Source organism: Pyrus communis, chromosome 7 (genome assembly GCF_041283825.1).
Source record: "Pyrus communis isolate YQ-2024b chromosome 7, ASM4128382v1, whole genome shotgun sequence".
NCBI lineage: Eukaryota > Viridiplantae > Streptophyta > Magnoliopsida > Rosales > Rosaceae > Pyrus > Pyrus communis.
The window spans coordinates 7,542,992-7,560,550 of NC_142571.1; the positions used below are offsets into that span (position 1 = coordinate 7,542,992).

At 35.3% G+C, this 17,559-nt stretch overlaps 2 protein-coding genes across 2 annotated transcripts; both read left to right on the forward strand.

The window, feature by feature from the left end:
* Positions 1-5,185: 5,185 nt before the first annotated feature.
* On the forward strand, positions 5,186-8,391 carry LOC137735593 (ATP synthase subunit delta', mitochondrial). Its single transcript, XM_068475022.2, has 2 exons — positions 5,186-5,547; positions 7,822-8,391. Exons 1-2 carry the CDS (start codon positions 5,290-5,292, stop codon positions 8,164-8,166), a joined length of 603 nt encoding a protein of 200 aa, XP_068331123.2. The 5' UTR covers positions 5,186-5,289; the 3' UTR covers positions 8,167-8,391.
* Positions 8,392-12,899: 4,508 nt separating this feature from the next.
* On the forward strand, positions 12,900-13,909 carry LOC137735594 (FCS-Like Zinc finger 3). Its single transcript, XM_068475023.2, has 2 exons — positions 12,900-13,166; positions 13,325-13,909. The coding sequence occupies exons 1-2, from the start codon at positions 13,045-13,047 to the stop codon at positions 13,488-13,490; spliced, it is 288 nt and encodes a 95-aa protein (XP_068331124.2). The 5' UTR covers positions 12,900-13,044; the 3' UTR covers positions 13,491-13,909.
* Positions 13,910-17,559: the final 3,650 nt, after the last annotated feature.

Here is a 17,559-nt window from a genome sequence, read left to right on the forward strand (position 1 = left end):
TATCTTCTCAAACAGTTCCACGCTTTGATCATCATTTAGTGACAGTGGCTGGTAGAGGAAACCATTCTTGTCCACATATCTAGCTACTTCAGGATAGCTAGCCATTTTCAGATGCTAAGTTATGTGAAGTTCGCATTACCAACGAACCTTTAGCTTAAGTTGAGTTTAAGCTAGCTCACTGTGTGCATATTGAAATAGTAGTCCTAAATATTAAAATCGCTACTCGCTCGGGCGTTTTTAACAAACTTTTTGTTTGCATTTTTGTTTGGCCATCAGCTCTGTAACTTTTCTGTTATAGATGACAAGTTGACTGCTAGGTCCACATTGTTGTTTATTTTATTCATTGTTTTCAATCCATGATTTTCTCATCAAGTTTTATTACATAAAAAGGTTCCCCAGGTGGGTATCTACCAAACTTTTGTAAAAACGTTTCAATACATTTTCAAAACTTCAATGTTAGGGAGTCTTTTGACCAAAGATCACTGAAACTGAGTGGATCATTGATATTTAAGTGTTCGGATTAGGTGTTTTTAAAAACATTTGTAATTGATCGAAGAGAAGAACAAACCTTTGCATATAACACCAGAGCCCCAAGAAAACCATTAAAATATCTGATTTGATCTGGTATTCTACAATTATATGATTGGGAGTCCGTTATGCCAAAAAATAAATAAAAAATCATTCAGGTGTATTTCTATTTAGAATTCTTTTGAAAATGGTTTATCTTGCTATGATTTCAGCTTTCTGTAGCTTTCTTTAGCATCAAAATTTTCCCAAAATACAGCTAATGTGCAACAACAGTGTGTCACTAGTAGAAAAAAGCCCATCTAGCACGGTTGATGCCCGTGGTAGATAGCAATCCACCACGGATATTATGCCCATTAGTAATTTGGATGAGACAAAAAGTCTCAGCTTCTACCACGAGGAAAAAAGAAATCTTAAGTTGTTAGTTTTCTCTTGTGCTATTAATTCTTTGTTGAGGGTTAATTCTCATAGGGATTCATACAGCCGACCTCATTTAGTGCGATAAAGCTTTTTTCATGTTGTATTGATCCTTCGTTTGCTACTCGTACACTAATATTTTTTTTCCCATGTTTTCTATACAGTTTCCTGCTACACATTGTTCCCACTTGTTCATGGTTAGGTTTCTCTACACAATCCGCTAACGGTGTTTGTTTTTCTGGAAAGAAAAAAGATGATGATTTTCGATCAAAGGAGACGTTCTATTGCAGCTGCCCTGAAAAGAGGGTTTGCTAACAGGGCCCGGCCCTCAGAATTTGGAGGCTCTAGGGGAGCCTTTGAAGTAAGGCTCTAGAGTTGTCTAAATTTCGATCATTTATACATTGATATGTATAAAAAAAAAATTCCACTAAATAGATGAAAAATAGTCTATTTCTATAACAAATATCGTTAAAAATTAATATCAAAAGAAAAAAGAAGTACAAACATTATTTAAATATTACAATTTTCACGTTTTAAATGCAAATGTACTAATTAAGTTTTCATATTTTCAATCAATTATTTTTCAATTGCCTATGAATCTATTTTTAGAATTTTTTACCGAATTTGGGGGCCCTCCGAAGTGAAATCCTAAGCGAGTGCCTACTTTGGCTACCTTTAGGGCCAACCTTGTTTGCTAATTTCTGCATCCCATCATATTTGGTGATAAGCTTTTTTTTATACCCCTCATGCTGATCTCAACATATTGTGGATTAGGGATCACGTACTCCTTCATTTGCCAATTAAAATGGACCTTTCATTCATGATTGTTCAGGTTTTGACTTTATCTTATTTATAATTAAGAGTTTTCGTACAATTCTATGACCTCTTATCTATGGCATAACCATAATATAACATAATCAACTTTTTATTCCGACACAAAACCATACTCTTAAATACTCTTAATTATATAATCAATAAAGTCCGGCAACAAATCAGTCAATCTGATTAAAATAATTATTATAGTTTCACATACTTTCACTTATATTACTAATTATCAAAAGCATTAATAATCATCTATTTGCTAATAAACTTTAGTTTTAATTTTAATTTTAATTTTTTTTTTTTTTTTTGTAGAGACATCAATAAAGAGTATTTATAATGGGAACAATTTTGATTGTAAATACGAAATTATATAAAAGGAAATTTTATTTGAACTCATAAACCTCTTTCTACACCCAAGTTAGTCTCTACACCCATATTATTTTTAATAAAATTATTGATATCTCTTTAGACCCAAATTTACTACCTAAATCACTCTCACAACCCAATTCAATATGTAAATTTATCTTTACACCCGTTCAAAACATTAAAAACCACGTAAAATTCGATACACTTTTAAACGTACCGGGTTGACAATATGTAATTGCAACCAAAGATTCATTTACCCAATAGATTAAAAGACTACGTTTGAGTTCCTATTTCTTCTGATTTCTTGGTTCACAGCGCAGAACATTGGTGACAACTCGTTTCCCCTCGTTGACAATGTTGTTGCTACTAGTCCAATACTTTTGTATATATATATACCTATCTTAAAAATGGATTCGAATCTTGTGGATGGCGAATTTGATACCAAAATAAGCTGCCCATTGTGTGACTTAGTTGAACTCCCCCTCCCCTTAGTGTAAAAAATATAGATGCACTCAACAAAAAAAAGAAAAAAAAGGTTTAGAAACAGCACAAGCCAACTTTAGCACAAACCAAGCTGATCTTCTTGCTCTCAAATCCCTACCTAGGCAACTTGTCATTTCTTGTTGAGCTGGAATTCAAAACAACAAGTTTGGTACCTTGCCATCAGAATTGTCTCATCTACACAGGTTGAAGTTGATTAGCTTTAGTCCAATGACTTGAATCTTTAAAGGAACCATTCCAATACATACACATATGTGTTGATTTATCAGGAATTCAAAACTTGATTGGCAGTAAAGATCAGGTGGAGTGGTTGCCTGTGCAGGCTAATGCTCTTTTAATAGGTCATCTTCCTGATGTCTTCAACATGTCCTCTTTTGATAGTTTTGGCTCTAACCCTAAACAACTTAAGTGGTAGGTTACCAGACAATATATGCCAACATCTTCCAAGCATTTAGGGGTTGCATTTTCCGCGCAACCAGTTTGATGGAGGGTGAATGTAGAATAAAAATTAGGGACGTTTTGATGTAGACACCTCGTTTTTAAATGTCATAGACTAAACATTTATTCCTTTTGCAAATTTGATTAAACATTTTCCCTACAATTTTGGTACTTTAATTTTATTTCATTAGAAATCTATTCATGTTAGCATTCCCTTTTTTTCTCCTATTTTTATGCATCTCTTATTATGATGATTTAAGATTTTTTTATTTTTTATTAAAATATTTATTTTAGTAAATTAAATAGAATGCACAAAACTCGTTGTTAGTTACGTTTGGTTATATTGGTACGTTTGATTATGATGGTACATTTAGTTACTTGGTACATTTGAATTTTTGGTCCATTTGACTTCTTGGTACATTTGAATTTTTGGTACATTTAGTTTTTGGTACATTTGAATTTTTGGTACGTTTGTTTTCAAAACATAATTTTATTACTTTTTGTCCTAATAATGAGGAATTACTTTAATTAAATTTTTTATATATAGAAAGAGTCGTTAACAATGTAAAAGTTTAAATTACTTTAATTAATTTTTTTTTTTTTTTTATAAAAAGAGTCATTAATCAATGGACAATAGCTTTTTTGTTAATTCAAAATTATATGATTTATCATTATTATTTAGCATTATCTACAATAATAAGGATTTATCTCCGATCAACTAAAAGTTGTTCCAGAGACTTATCTACCAAAAAACAAGACTATCTAGAGCATTGTGTATGAATCAAACATATTTTTAAACATTCCAAAAAGATGAATATTCATTTTAATATAGTTTATAATTGGGTACGTTTTAATTCGGGGTTGGTACATTTTCATTTGACGTTGGTACGTTTTCATTTAATGTTGGTACGTTTCTATTTGGTGTGGATGTACATTTAGATTTGAAAAGTTAAAATTTTTAGATCTAAATATAGTTGAAATTATTTAAAATATATAGCAGATATTTAAATATAAATTAATTTCAATTAATCTGAAGTAGTTCAAGTCTGAGTATCTTAATTAAATGTTTCAAAAGCTTAATAAAAAACTCAAAAAGCATAAATTTTTAGTCTACAAAAGTCTAAAATGAGGCATCTAATTATAATTTTCTCTAAACATTATTTAGTGTTTGATTATTGAGGGTGGGTTTATTAATAAATTTTATTGTTAACTTTACCTTGTACTTAATGGTAATTATGTTATAGGGTAAAAAAGACAATTCACATTTAAAATTTAAATTGGGTGTAAAAAAAAGTTATATTGTCACATACCGGCCCGGGGTGGATCACTTCCCGGGCCCACTCCACCACCATAGCACGATATTGTCCGCTTTGGGCTTACCATTCCCTCACGGTTTTGTTTTTGGGAACTCACAAGCAACTTCCCAGTGGGTCACCCATCATGGGATTGCTCTAGCCCCCTTCTAGCTTAACTTCGGAGTTCTTACGGAACCCGAAGCCAGTGAGCTCCCAAAATGCCTCGTGCTAGGTAGAGATGAGAATATACATATAAGGATCACTCTCCTGGGCGATGTGGGATGTCACAATCCACCCCCCTTAGGGGCCCGACGTCCTCGTCGGTACACACGTGACCAGAGTTAGGCTCTGATACCAAATTGTCACATCCCGGCCCGGGGTGGATCACTTCTCGGGCCCGCTCCACCACCATAGCACGATATTGTCCGCTTTGGGCTTACCATTCCCTCACGGTTTTGTTTTTGGGAACTCACAAGCAACTTCCCAGTGGGTCACCCATCATGGGATTGCTCTAGCCCCCTTCTCGCTTAACTTAAGAGTTCCTACGAAACCCAAAGCCAGTGAGCTCCCAAAAGGCCTCGTGCTAGGTAGAGATGAGAATATACATATAAGGATCACTCCCCTGGGCGATGTGGGATGTCACATATGTGGGTTCAAATAAAATTTATCTTATATGAATCAACCACTAAGTAAATTGAAGAAAAATGAGGAGCCAAACATTGTCAATACCAAAATATGTTTAATGGGCCAAAACTGACTATAAGCTCACAACGGCCTCAAAAAATCCTATACCCATTTCCTCCTCTATTTCCACTTGCCGAAACGGCAGAAGCGATTTCCGAAACCCAAACCAAAACCTCTACTCGAACTCCACCCTCTCTCTCTCTCTCTCTCCGACCCTGCGAGACCCGAGCGACCCGCCACCATGCTGCGCCGAGCCACCACCCTCTTGATCCGATCCACGATCCCCCTCAGGGCCCGACCCTTCTCCACCGACGTCGCTGAGACTGCCCCAGCCGATTCGACTTTCAGTGACGCCTGGAAGAAAGTGGTGCCTCACATAGATCCCCCAAGGACCCCATTGACCTTCATGAAACCTAGGCCTGTAACCCCGTCATCGATCCCCACTAAGCTGACTGTCAATTTTGTGCTCCCTTATGCGTCCGAACTTTCGGCGAAAGAGGTCAGTTTTCGGAGATTTGTTGTGCGGCATTTGCAATTTTTTGATCTGAGGTTTGATTTGAGATTCAGGTGATATGGGTTTTGTATGATTTAGTGTGGGTTTATCTGGGTTTGGTGCTAATTGTGATTTTCAGGTCGAATTTGTTGTCTCTAGTTTGAATTGGGTATTCTGTTGTTTTTAGTAGGTTTGAATCCGTTTGGAGCTAATCCAATATTTATGTCAATTCACGCTTTGATTTTGTTGTGAACTTATTGGGGCTGGAGCTGTTTTCGGATTATTGATTGGTTCGAGCATTTTCGCTATACGACTTGCAAGTTCAGTGTCATTGTACATCTTTGATTGACTGATCAATGTAGGAAGGTGGATTATGATATATAAGTTCTAAGGTGTATTGAAGGATTTAACCATTTCATCTAATAGGTCTTCATAACTTCACAGTGATGCAATGCTACTTACAAAAGATGCCGCCGCATTAATATTTTTCTGCCGTTTCTTGTATGGGACTCTGTGTTTTGCGTTTCTTTGTGGAAGCCCCTTTTTTTCAGAATAAGAGTTAACCTTTTGGTTCTTGGTTCAGTATTTTGTTTCGATGGCAAACTTCCATCTAAATCGTGGTGATTATTCTTGTTACACAAATTGCCTTGGCTAGATTGATCTTAAGCATTTCTCTGTTTCGAATTTTGAATGGATGCATTATAACATTTTCCAATCATCGTTATCCATGTTTTCACTTTGATCTCTTTTTGTTACTTTCTATTAGAAGTGATGGAAGAAAAAAAAAATGGAACTTTGAATCCATATTGTTTGATTTGCTTGGCCCATGAAGGATTTAGTCCTGCACTTAGTGCTTGTTTTTCATATTTTTCAAACATTTCCAGTACTCATATCCCACTTCCTAATTGTGTTTCACACTGACTTTTGCAACTGATTATGGTGGTGCAATATACACCTAGTTTTCATCCGTTATTGCTGTAGGCTGAACTTCATCTTAGTTTAGTGTATGTAAGGATGCTTTATGTGTGTTACATTTTTCTCTATTATAAGTCATATCCTATACTGTTTAAAGTTTTTAAGTCAATTCAAATGTGAACAGATGTGGAAACTAAGTTTCTTTTAAAAAGTTTGTGGAGTTGTCAATCTGAAGAGAAACCAATACTGCTTGTATTGAAAACTAAATTTCCATCTAGTGATGGAAAACGTCTAGTGTGAAATTCCATTTCCTCTCCTTCATCAAGCTCTGTGATTCCTTTTAGTCATTTTGATTGGTAAATGGTTATGGAAATCAGACTTGAGTAACATAGCTGGGTGAGATGGTGCATGGTTGCATGCCAAAAATAAAAAACATTGTCCCGTTGGCATTTTCAACCCATGTGATTTGTGTACTGCATTCCTCATGTGCATAAGTAAGGTAAGTATATCATGGAATATTGTGTCTTAGTTGTATTTGTCCGATTTGGAGCTAACTTTGGATTTATCCCGGTAGAACGAAATGACCCTTTTTTTTTCATAAATAAGAAAAGTTGTTGGTGGTGCATTTGGAGATCAACGTGCTCTTCCTTTTTTTAATATTTTTGTTATCCTCAGTTTCATAGTAGACTTGCATATTTAGTGTTGGCCTCAGACAATCATTGAAAGCCTTCTTTAGTATCCTTTTTTCACTGCATTTCTGACAGTGATAAAGGGAACTGAATCTTTTAGCATAACTTGCTTCTGACAGATTAAAAGAATATGGAACTAAACACAATGATTGAACTGACTGACTAATTTTAATCTCAGACAAAATTAGTTTTTTTTTTCCTTCGTTCAATGTTATGACCCAAAGTCTCTTCCCAAACTGGCGAGTGGTAGAGAGTGGTTAAGTTCACGTCCATGGTCCATCTTCTGATATCTTTCAGAACCATATTTTTAAAGATTTGCTGTTGCCTTTTTTTAGTGCCAAAACTACTGTTTTGCCAGACAAAAAAACTAGTGTTTGTTGAAGAATGATGAGCAACAGATGGCCCTTGCTATGACAGAACTCGATAATGTAACAGGCAACTTTTTTTAGTGGATGAGCCCCACCATGTCATTTGCCAAACATTATGACTATGTTGAGACTGAAACTTTTGAGACTTAACATTATCTGTTGAGTGTGTGATCGATAATTCAAAGATGTGATGGCAAGGGTCTTAAGTTGTGTTTATATTTAATTATATATCTGCAGATTCCGAAACAGAAATACGAAGATGATATTTGTACCTTAAGTTTTACTTTTTACGATTCATGTCTTAACAGGTGGACATGGTAATAATACCAGCAAGCACTGGCCATATGGGTGTTCTTCCTGGACATGTAGCAACAATTGCCGAGTTGAAACCCGGGGTCATGTCAGTACATGAAGGAGCTGATGTCACAAAATATTTCGTCAGCAGTGGTTTTGCATTCATCCACGCGAACTCTATTGCAGACGTAATTGCTGTAGAGGCTGTCCCTCTTGATCGTGTCGATGCAAGTCTTGTCCAGAAGGGTCTTGCAGAGTTCACCCAGAAGCTCAACTCAGCGTCGACTGACTTGGAGAAAGCTGAAGCCCAGATTGGAGTTGATGTGCATAGTGCCCTAAACTCTGCTCTCACCGGCTAGTTTTACTAGTCTTTGTGATGTTGATATAGTCCGTTTGTACCCTCTGTCACATCTTTAAGGGGCTGCAATTCGACACTGATCGGTCTCTTGGAGCCAATATTTTCTCCAAACTGTCGTCTTTGTTTCTCTTGTAGTTCTGTGTGGAATTGGTGATAAAATAATACTGGAATTTGATATTCTTGTTTCATACAAGAAAAAAAAAAAGAAGCTAATATTTTTTGTTCAGCATGTGGAATGTAGTTATATAATTCTACAAGTAATTGTAGAAATAATTCCGGTTTCCTGGACTCAATTGCAAAGCGGCATTCAATCCCAATATCCCATAATTCCAATGGATTTGTAAGCAATTATGGGTAGTGTGTAAAGGGTTACTTATTCTGTTTTTTAAGAATGAAGAAAGCAAGAAAATGAAAGGACTTTTCTGGCCATGGACAAAGTTGTATAGGGCAGTCGGAATTATGTAGAAGGGTGGTGCTATCCTTATACTTATTTTTACTTTTTACACACTTTGAATTTTTAACAGTTGGATCGAATAACTACTCTAATGACTCAGACAATTGGCAAAGAACTGAAAGACTGACCCTTAAACGCCTATAAATAGGTCTTTCGACTCCTCACAAAGGGTTAAACATTTTGGAGTGTGCTATCCACACATCATTTTTTACTTCTCACACATCTTTTTAATTTATATCCATTGATCTTCTTCACTTCATCCAATCCAAGGGCCGAAAATTAAAAAGTGTGTGAGAAGTAAAAATGGGTGTGTGGATATCACACCCCCAGCATTTTTTTTACCTCACTCAGAGTGCTTCGTTTTGTCCTCTTCCTCACATCCTGAATTGATCGTCGGAACACTGGGCTACTCATGCCGTCAAGGGCAATTTCGGTATTTAGGGCTCATAATTTCTTGTTTTGAAAAAATGAAAGTGGAATATTTAATACATTTTTAGTTGTTATTTCCTGCCCCTCTCGAATCAGAAAATTTTTAATTTTAAGAATCGCCAATTTTCACTCTCGTATTCGTGCTTCATAGCTTCACACACATTAACGAGCACCACAAGGCACTTTACTATTTTGACTTAAGAAAAACTTTTATTTTAACCGATTGCAAATCCAAAAGATGAACTTTGTTATGTGCTTTTATTTTTCTGCATTTTATGACCACATCTCCAAGTTTCAAGTTCATTGTATTTCTCGTTTTAAATTTCTTTTTAGTTCTGACACTTAGTATTACGATCTAATTGTATTTCTATTTACTTATAAGTGAGAAACCTTATATTTGTTCTCAGCCAAAAATAAATTTAAACTACATTATTACAAGTTTATTGTGAGGCTTAACACATTCCCCTACCCTCTCAGTATAAATAATATCGTTTGTTGAAAAAAAATATTTTTAGTTCTAACCAAGTGAAGACAAATTAAAGAGAGATTAATCAAAGTTAGTCATTGTCGATGCATTATTTGTATTATATTTTTAATAATTTTTTTCCGTTAGTGCTACACGTTTCACATTTTTTTTAATAGAAGAGAATACACATTATTGAATGCACACATAAGCATTGGAATAAAAAAATAAAAAGTTTATATAACGCATTATTTGTATCGTATTATTTTTCTAATTATTTTGTCAGTGCTCCTCGATATGGTTGATTATTCCTTGTCTAAAATCTCACAATGAAACGTGTGTAGTTTTAATATTATTAACAAACGTTGAACCAATAAATAAATAAAATTAACACTAAAATCATAACTCACAGATTCTTCCCAAGAAAGCAGAAACACAACAAAACTTTTGAACACATCAAGGAACTTTCTTGGGTGCTTTAGTATTTGGTACTCCGTAACACTTATGAATTTTTTATCTGTCGAACACTTTGTAAATGCATGCACTGCACGCAGCATAAAGTGCACATTTTGCAACTTACATTTACTTAATCACTTGACGCAAATAGCATTTTTTTCATCGATTAAAGAAGCAGCCAATGACAATATTCAGTCCGACAGCTCATTCAGCAAGCCACATGGTATGGTCCACGTGGAGAGAAACCAAATGGAAATTTACAGACCCACCAAATAATTGGAACCCCTTCGAGCGTGGGACGTTCTTCACCGTCCATTCTCCACCTCGAAAATCGTAGCCGTTCCAAGAACTTGGTGCATTGCAAACTTTATGTCTTTTCTCGCAGCCACTTGCCACGTAGCAAGTGTGATAATCTATGGTGCTGCGCTGGTAGTTCTTTTAGGGCACACGTGTAACGGACGCAAAAGGAAGGAGCTGCCCGTGGGGCACGGCCCGAAGTCGAGGGCCCGGGGAGACAAGGACCTTGGAAGTAGAGCCAGCATGGTCCTGAGTCAGGTGGGTCCCCCTTAGATGGTTTTGGTGGGTGTGGGTCCCCTCCGAGTCACCTCCACGGTTGGGTCTTTAATTCCGCTATTGTTTTCTTATGGGCTTTTGGGGCCCAGTGTTTGCTCAAAGTCCGGATTCTAGAGAGATTTTATGTTTGTTTACTTGTATGCCCTTGTGTGTTGATGAGAACTACGAAGTTACACTCTAGGCTCGAAAGACGTTTCTCTAGCATGCATTACGTGGGTGGTGCTGTTGTAATTAAGAAAAGAAAACTAGGACAATTGGAAAGAGGGTTATACTTTTGGATTCTTTTGACATTGTCCCAAAGCTTCTGCAAATCCTTCTATAACCCACAAATCTCTCTTCATTTTTCTGTTCTTGGAGTATTTACTTGCAATTAGAACTTACCTAAGAAGTTATATAACTAATGAGTTACCAAAAATTTTCATGAAACGCAAAAGATAATATAAGGTTGTTGTACGTATTAAAAAAAGTAAATTGCCGATTATTTTCTAAAGAATTGTTATTTTTTTAACAACCGTTATTATCTATACTTAGGCAGAGATGTGGGGTTTAGTTTCACAATGAACTAATAATAATGTGATTCAAATTTATTTTTGATGAGATTCGAACCTAAGACCTCTTACTTACAAGTGAAAAAAAACATTACTAAATTGTAGTGCTATGTGACGAATTATTACTTTTTGAATATAAGCCCTACTCTTATTGTAAACTACACTAAGTACGGAGAGATGGTTAAATTTATAAAGGATAAGGGAAAAGTTCGAAACTAATATAATAATTAAGGGGAGGGAGGAGTTTTAAACCTGCGATGCTTGGGTTGAAACCCAACAGTGTGTCCATTAGGATACTACACTAAGAGATGAGAGCGTTTGAACTTATGATGTAGTAGGTTAAAAAGAAATGACTAACTACTATAGCAATCCACCACTTTCATTTCTTGAATTATTAATCAAGTGAAAATTAATGCCATTAATTATTTTTTTAGACAAAATAAGTCCTTAAAGCTCTTAAAACCTGTTAATTTCCCGTGTAATGCTATTTTTTAAACTATTTCATCAAATCATGCGCAAATAATAAATCAGATGGTTTGCATTTGCATTCTTTATAGCAATGAAATTATGTTTGATTAGACCTGCACATTACACACCTGATCAAAGAATTAGATCGATGTTCAGTAATTTGAAACATAAAACTTAATACGTCTCAAATATAAGTAAAAGAATACCATAGAATGGTAGTATTAGTTCGTGTGTACTAAGCTTTATGAGCATTATATACCAAACAACACTACCAAAACATTTGAAGAAAAAAAAAAAAAAAAACTTTTTAAGACAATTGAACGGTTACAACCCATCTATCTTGCATGAGAATCGGAGAGTTTACTCATTAATTTGACACCAAAACTAAAGCCACTATCTCTAACTCTTATTTTAGCTACTCAATGAATGTAGAATATGAAGATAGGGAACCTTAAATTAAACTTGTAGATGATGTTTTATCGCAATGGCGGAAAACAATGACTATGAATCTTGGTACATGTTCAAAGTCCACCGATCCTCCTCTCTTCCAACAACTAATATTTTAAACCACCAACACTCATTTATAAAAAAAATTAAAAAAAAAAGACTTCCAAATAGCATCACTAATAGATTTTGCTTGGGAGCTGGATATCATATCATATCATACTCTAAGCTCACATGCACTATTAATAGTTAATTCTAAAGGATACCTAGAAACAAAGAAAGAAAAGATTCCCACATTCTTCCCCAAATTGTGTCCCTTAATACTCTAAAAAGGAACACATAAGTACAATAACCATTAGTAAAATAGTAATTGGTATTAATCTTAGCAAACACAAATGGAAGTGGCACTAATACACTAATTAACCTCCCTCGTCACAATGGTCTAGGGGAAGAGGACCTCCAATTAAAAGGAATACTATTTTTTATGGATGTACTAAAAATACCCAACACAAAAGGGACCAAATGAAAAAAAGGAAAAAACTAATGTAGCAAAAAATAAATAAAAGAAGAAGTGGTTCTAGAAACAGATGCTGATGCATGCACTGCACTGCAGCCAATAGATTGAGAGCACCATGGAATCTCGATGGGTCCAATCTCGAAAACCACCACCCACTGTTTTCTCCATAACCTCCTTTATGCAGAAAGCAAAATTCCCGTGCTTCTGAGGTCACAATACTCTCATCCTCCCAGATAATCACAACCCTTGATTTTGCATAACAATCTGGAAGTTGACTCAACCGAAGAACTTGATTGGTTTACCACATTTCTTCCACGTAGACTCGCAAAGCAGCTTATCCCCCCAAGTCCACTGAACAAGTCTTTATATGTGGCAGGACTTTCCCATCTAATTCCTCCCCCCACTCATTCACTCACTTGTTCCTGGCACCAAGTTTGCAGCAACCTCCGAATTTGTAGCAAATTAGCAACCGGTCCATCGATCTTTTCTTCTTCCTCTTCGGCTCCTCTTGTTTTATTTTTTGAAGTATGAGGACCGGCATGTTCTCCTACACCACTTACGAAGATCAAACAAACGAGCCTCACTTCCTTGATGCTTGTCATCTTTGTAGAAAACCACTCGGAAACAACTCGGACATCTTCATGTACAGGTAATTTTATGTTCCAGTTTATCAGAGCAGCGTGCCGCCGCACTGCGGTATTTGCTAGATTAGATTAGGGTAGTTTAGAATATCGTTTTTATCGATTTTTGTCTATGTGAAATTTGGTTTTCCATGTCCTGATGGGGATTTGGAATTATTTTTTCCAGGGGTAACACACCTTTTTGCAGTAAAGATTGTAGGCAAGAACAGATAAAGGTTGACGAGAACAAAGAGAAGAGCTGGAAGCTTTCTTCCAGCAGAAGAAAGTCAGATCCCAACAAGAACTCCACCCCTAACAAAACTGTACGGACAGGGTCTGTTACTGTAGCCTGATTGATCTGAGACCGAGAGATTATTGGTGGAGTTTGTTTTTAAGATTTCAGATCATTCCACGTGGCAAGATCATGGTGGAGGTGATCAAGGTTGACTGGGGTGTTGTGATTTGTAAAGGTGAGGTTGTGGGTGAGAGGGGCTTGAAGGAAAACGAAGTAAATAGGAAATTGTGGCCAATTGGAAAATATAAAATTATGGAGGAGAAATCAAGAAAAACCCACCAAGAGAATTTTGTTTTTGTTTTTGTTTTTTTTTTTTTTTTTTTTGGTTGAGATGTTACAAGGCAAAGAGCATCCTTTGAAACGTAAGGGATGGTTAATTTGTAAAATTTTGTTAGTGATCGATCATCTTTGTTTATTTCTCAAAGGATGTTGGTTGAGAAATTGATGAAAAGTCCATTCAAACAGATTGTTGTATAATTTTGTTTTGTGTTTTTTTTTTAATTGTTTTTTTAACAAACGAAATTATGCGCTAGCTTAAACAACAAAGAAAAAAGAAGAGTTCAACCACAAAACGCAGCGGAATGAAAAAAAAAAAAAAAAAAAAAAAAACTCTTTTAACTGTCAGGTTCACCTCTTGTTTTTGTCTTTTAATTTTGATGTAAAATTTCTCAAATAATGTGACTTTCCATGCCAAAAGAGAAAAGGAAATTTTGAAAGAATAAAAGAATAGGCCTTTACAGCTTTCTTCTTTGCCAAAAGCATGATGGATGTCATGATCGATCATTACAAAAATATCTCAACTTTTTCTTCTTCTTTGTTTTAATAACAATCGATTGGGAATTTTGCACGTACACCACTTGGACAATTAGGTTTCTGCAAATATCCCCTAAAATATCTTCTTTTGACAACTAACCATGATTCTACTTTTAATGCGTATTTAGAGTTTTAATGAAGGAAATTTTAAATGTTTCTGAAACACGGTTCGGTGGATAAAGTGGTATATTACAATTGGTTGAAAATTTTACTTTCAAGTTCTTAGCCGTGTGTTTGACACATCTAAAAAATCTATTTGTTTTCAAGAGAAATTCAATTAAAAATCCTCGCATGTTGCATGATAGGAGATTTTTTTTCCTTTATTCACACGACTCGGGGTAAGATTTTTACTTTTTACTGGAAAGTAGCAATTCCATTCAAAACAGCCAAAAGGCTAACCGCACAAGTACAAAATGACTAATGCTAGAGACTAAACTTTATAAATTATATGACAGTTGATGATTGGATTGTTATTTAAATGTTGATTAACATGTTTATTTTTTATTGGTAACACATCATTTAATTTGTAAATTTAGTCAACAAATTTAGCATACCTAACATTACTCATACATAAAAGTCGACCAAAATGAACAAAACTCGGAGACTGATCAAACAAGGAGCAGTCCCAAAATTACCAAGAGAGAATGAAGATTTAGGGAAATTGGTGGACGTCGAATCAAAGATCCCAGACACAACTTCCTCCTAGCAAGCGCCACAACACAGAGGGGGTAAGATTATATTGGCTACTTCTCATCGGCACACATATTTGCATTGAAGTTGTTTCTACATTCAAATTTCACGTCTGAGGGTGTCAATAAGTCTTGAAATGACGAAAAGTATCATTGAAAAAGGCTCGTGTGCGAGGTATGTGATGTTTGTATAAAAAACTATTTCTGAATTTTATGGAGGTATATTCATACTAAAGTAACGTATTGATCATATTACTTACGAAAATTAATAAAGATGCTACACACTGAAAATAGAATTTGAGTGGTTAATTTGTTAAAATAAAATGGGTGGTATTCTTACACACGGTAGATAAGAGATTTTTATTTTTATCATAAATAATATATGAAATTGATCTAACTCATCATTTTAATTCCTTAATTTGCAAATCAATCTATCTCGTCTCTGAATTTTATCTCTGCACGTTAATGTAATTCTTACCATCAAAATTCGTTAAATTTGCTATTAGTTTGATAACATAACACACATGGAGCCTATAGCTACATAGCGAATAACTTGGTGTGAAGTGAAAAAAAAAATCACTTTTTTTTTTAATTTAGAAAAAAAAAACAAATGAAATATTTCAAAAACTAAATAAATTATTAAAAAAAAAAGAGCCCAGATTGCAGCCTCCCCCATCGCCATCCACGTCTCTCTCTCCCTCTCCCCTAGACCACCATCTGCCACAACCACCCACCAAAACAATATCATAACATCAAAAAACTTGAAAAAAAAAAAAAAAAAAAAAGAGAAAGGATTTCAATTGCCGGGTCCATAGCAACCTAGTTGCAGAGAATCAATCCCGATCGCCGGTCCTTCACTTCTCCCTGTCATTGTACGAACCAAAAGTGAACCGCAGATAAAATGAATTGCAGAGAATCGAAATTTTTTTTGAGATGCAGCTGGGGTTTGGGTGTGGATATGGCGTGGAAGATGCGGATGGGCTTTTTTCTTGTCTTTGTTTATTTATTTGTCTTCTAATTGGTTTTGGAAATAAAAAAAATTACTTTTTCTTGTATCGTGCACGTTATGTTAACTTAATGGTTATACAAGCTCTGTGTTTCGTGTCATCAAATTCACAGGGAAAAAAAAAAAAAAAAATTTACCAAAAAAAATTCACAGAAAATTTAAAGGATTTTGACGGTAAAGACCATATAGATAAGCAGTGATAAAATTTAGGGTCTAATTAGATTGATTGATTTGCAAATCAAGAAATTTAAGTGATTAGTTAAGTCAATTTCAAAGACGATTTATAATAAAAACCCTATAGATAAGTTTGCAATTTCTCTAATTAATATTAGCACAAGTGTTCGTTGGTTTCGTTTCCTTTTTTTTTCTTTATGAAGAGAAATTATACGTCAACTATGAGTGGGTAGTATGGAGTTGAAGAATTTCAGGCTTTGCCGGTTGGTAAGCTTTTGGTTTATAAATCTTGTTTTCATTGTACTATCATGATGGCACACATAATAACCAAACCAAAAAAACCCTGATACACCAAGCAAATAGAAAACACACAAAAACGCTCACCAAAGTCCTATTTACATGGCAATCAACCCGGTTACAATACAAGTCCAAATATGAAACCAAAATCCAGTCTAGTTAGACAAAACGTAGCCTAAATGGGACTTCAGTTCAAAACACGATATGGGGGTCCACCAGTCGGCATGATCCGATTGATCAGGTGATCAAATTGACTGGTCGCCATGCAATTGCCTTCTTTGCCACTTCTTTCTCCCTCTCCCGTGTGATTGCTCGATTGATCTTCGCTTCCAAATTCGTGTTCTGCACTTCAAATTGAGAGCTAGTTTCACAACACTACACGACCCTTTTTTTTATGCATTAGATTAAATAAATCAAATGAGAATTAAGGGCTATAACTAAAAGCAAATGTAACCACCACCACCTTTAGTACCATTTTATCATCACCTAGCCGCTACCACGAGCACTTCACCGCCACGTGTACATTTCCATGACCATCAACTTCCACTCCTATCATCATCTTGCCTCCACCCCCCATTGTCAACACCATTGTTGTTGTTACCATCCCACAACCACAACTTTAACCACGACCAACACCACCACCGCCGCAACCACCCATCATATGCACCGTCTCCACTATCCACCATCATCATAGCCGCCACCACCATCACTTGTCAATTATCACCTCTCATTTATTTATTTGTACATTAAATTCGATTATACTTTTAGGCCTTATTTGGTAACTCGAACTGTACTTATTACTTTTGTTGGATAGGATAAATAGTCGTCGAATAGTACTGAGTAAATTAGTTGGGTGTTTGGTATTGTTTTTTATTAACTTGTGTATCGAATGATATGTTGAACTTTTTAAAAAATTAAAAAGGTAGGTTAAAAACCCAAGTCTCTTCACCGTCTTCCACCACCAACACCCCCCCCCCCCCAAATATCAAATCCCACCTCCATACGAACCCACCCATCGATTCACCAACCAAAATAAAAAATCGCAAAAATTTGGGGATGTAGTCGATTTGGATTTCAGAGAATTTTAATGAACTTTTTTTAGTGATAGATTTCAAAAGATTTTAAGAGACTTTAAAATCTATATGAAT

What these genes read in the sequence shown, in the direction of transcription:
- LOC137735593 (XM_068475022.2), top strand. Translation starts at nt 5,290, where the DNA reads ATGCTGCGCCGAGCCACCACCCTCTTGATCCGATCCACGATCCCCCTC. An exon ending in CCGAACTTTCGGCGAAAGAG is followed by an intron (nt 5,548 to 7,821) that starts GTCAGTTTTCGG and finishes ATGTCTTAACAG; the next exon opens with GTGGACATGGTAATAATACC.
- LOC137735594 (XM_068475023.2), top strand. Translation starts at nt 13,045, where the DNA reads ATGAGGACCGGCATGTTCTCCTACACCACTTACGAAGATCAAACAAAC. An exon ending in TCGGACATCTTCATGTACAG is followed by an intron (nt 13,167 to 13,324) that starts GTAATTTTATGT and finishes TATTTTTTCCAG; the next exon opens with GGGTAACACACCTTTTTGCA.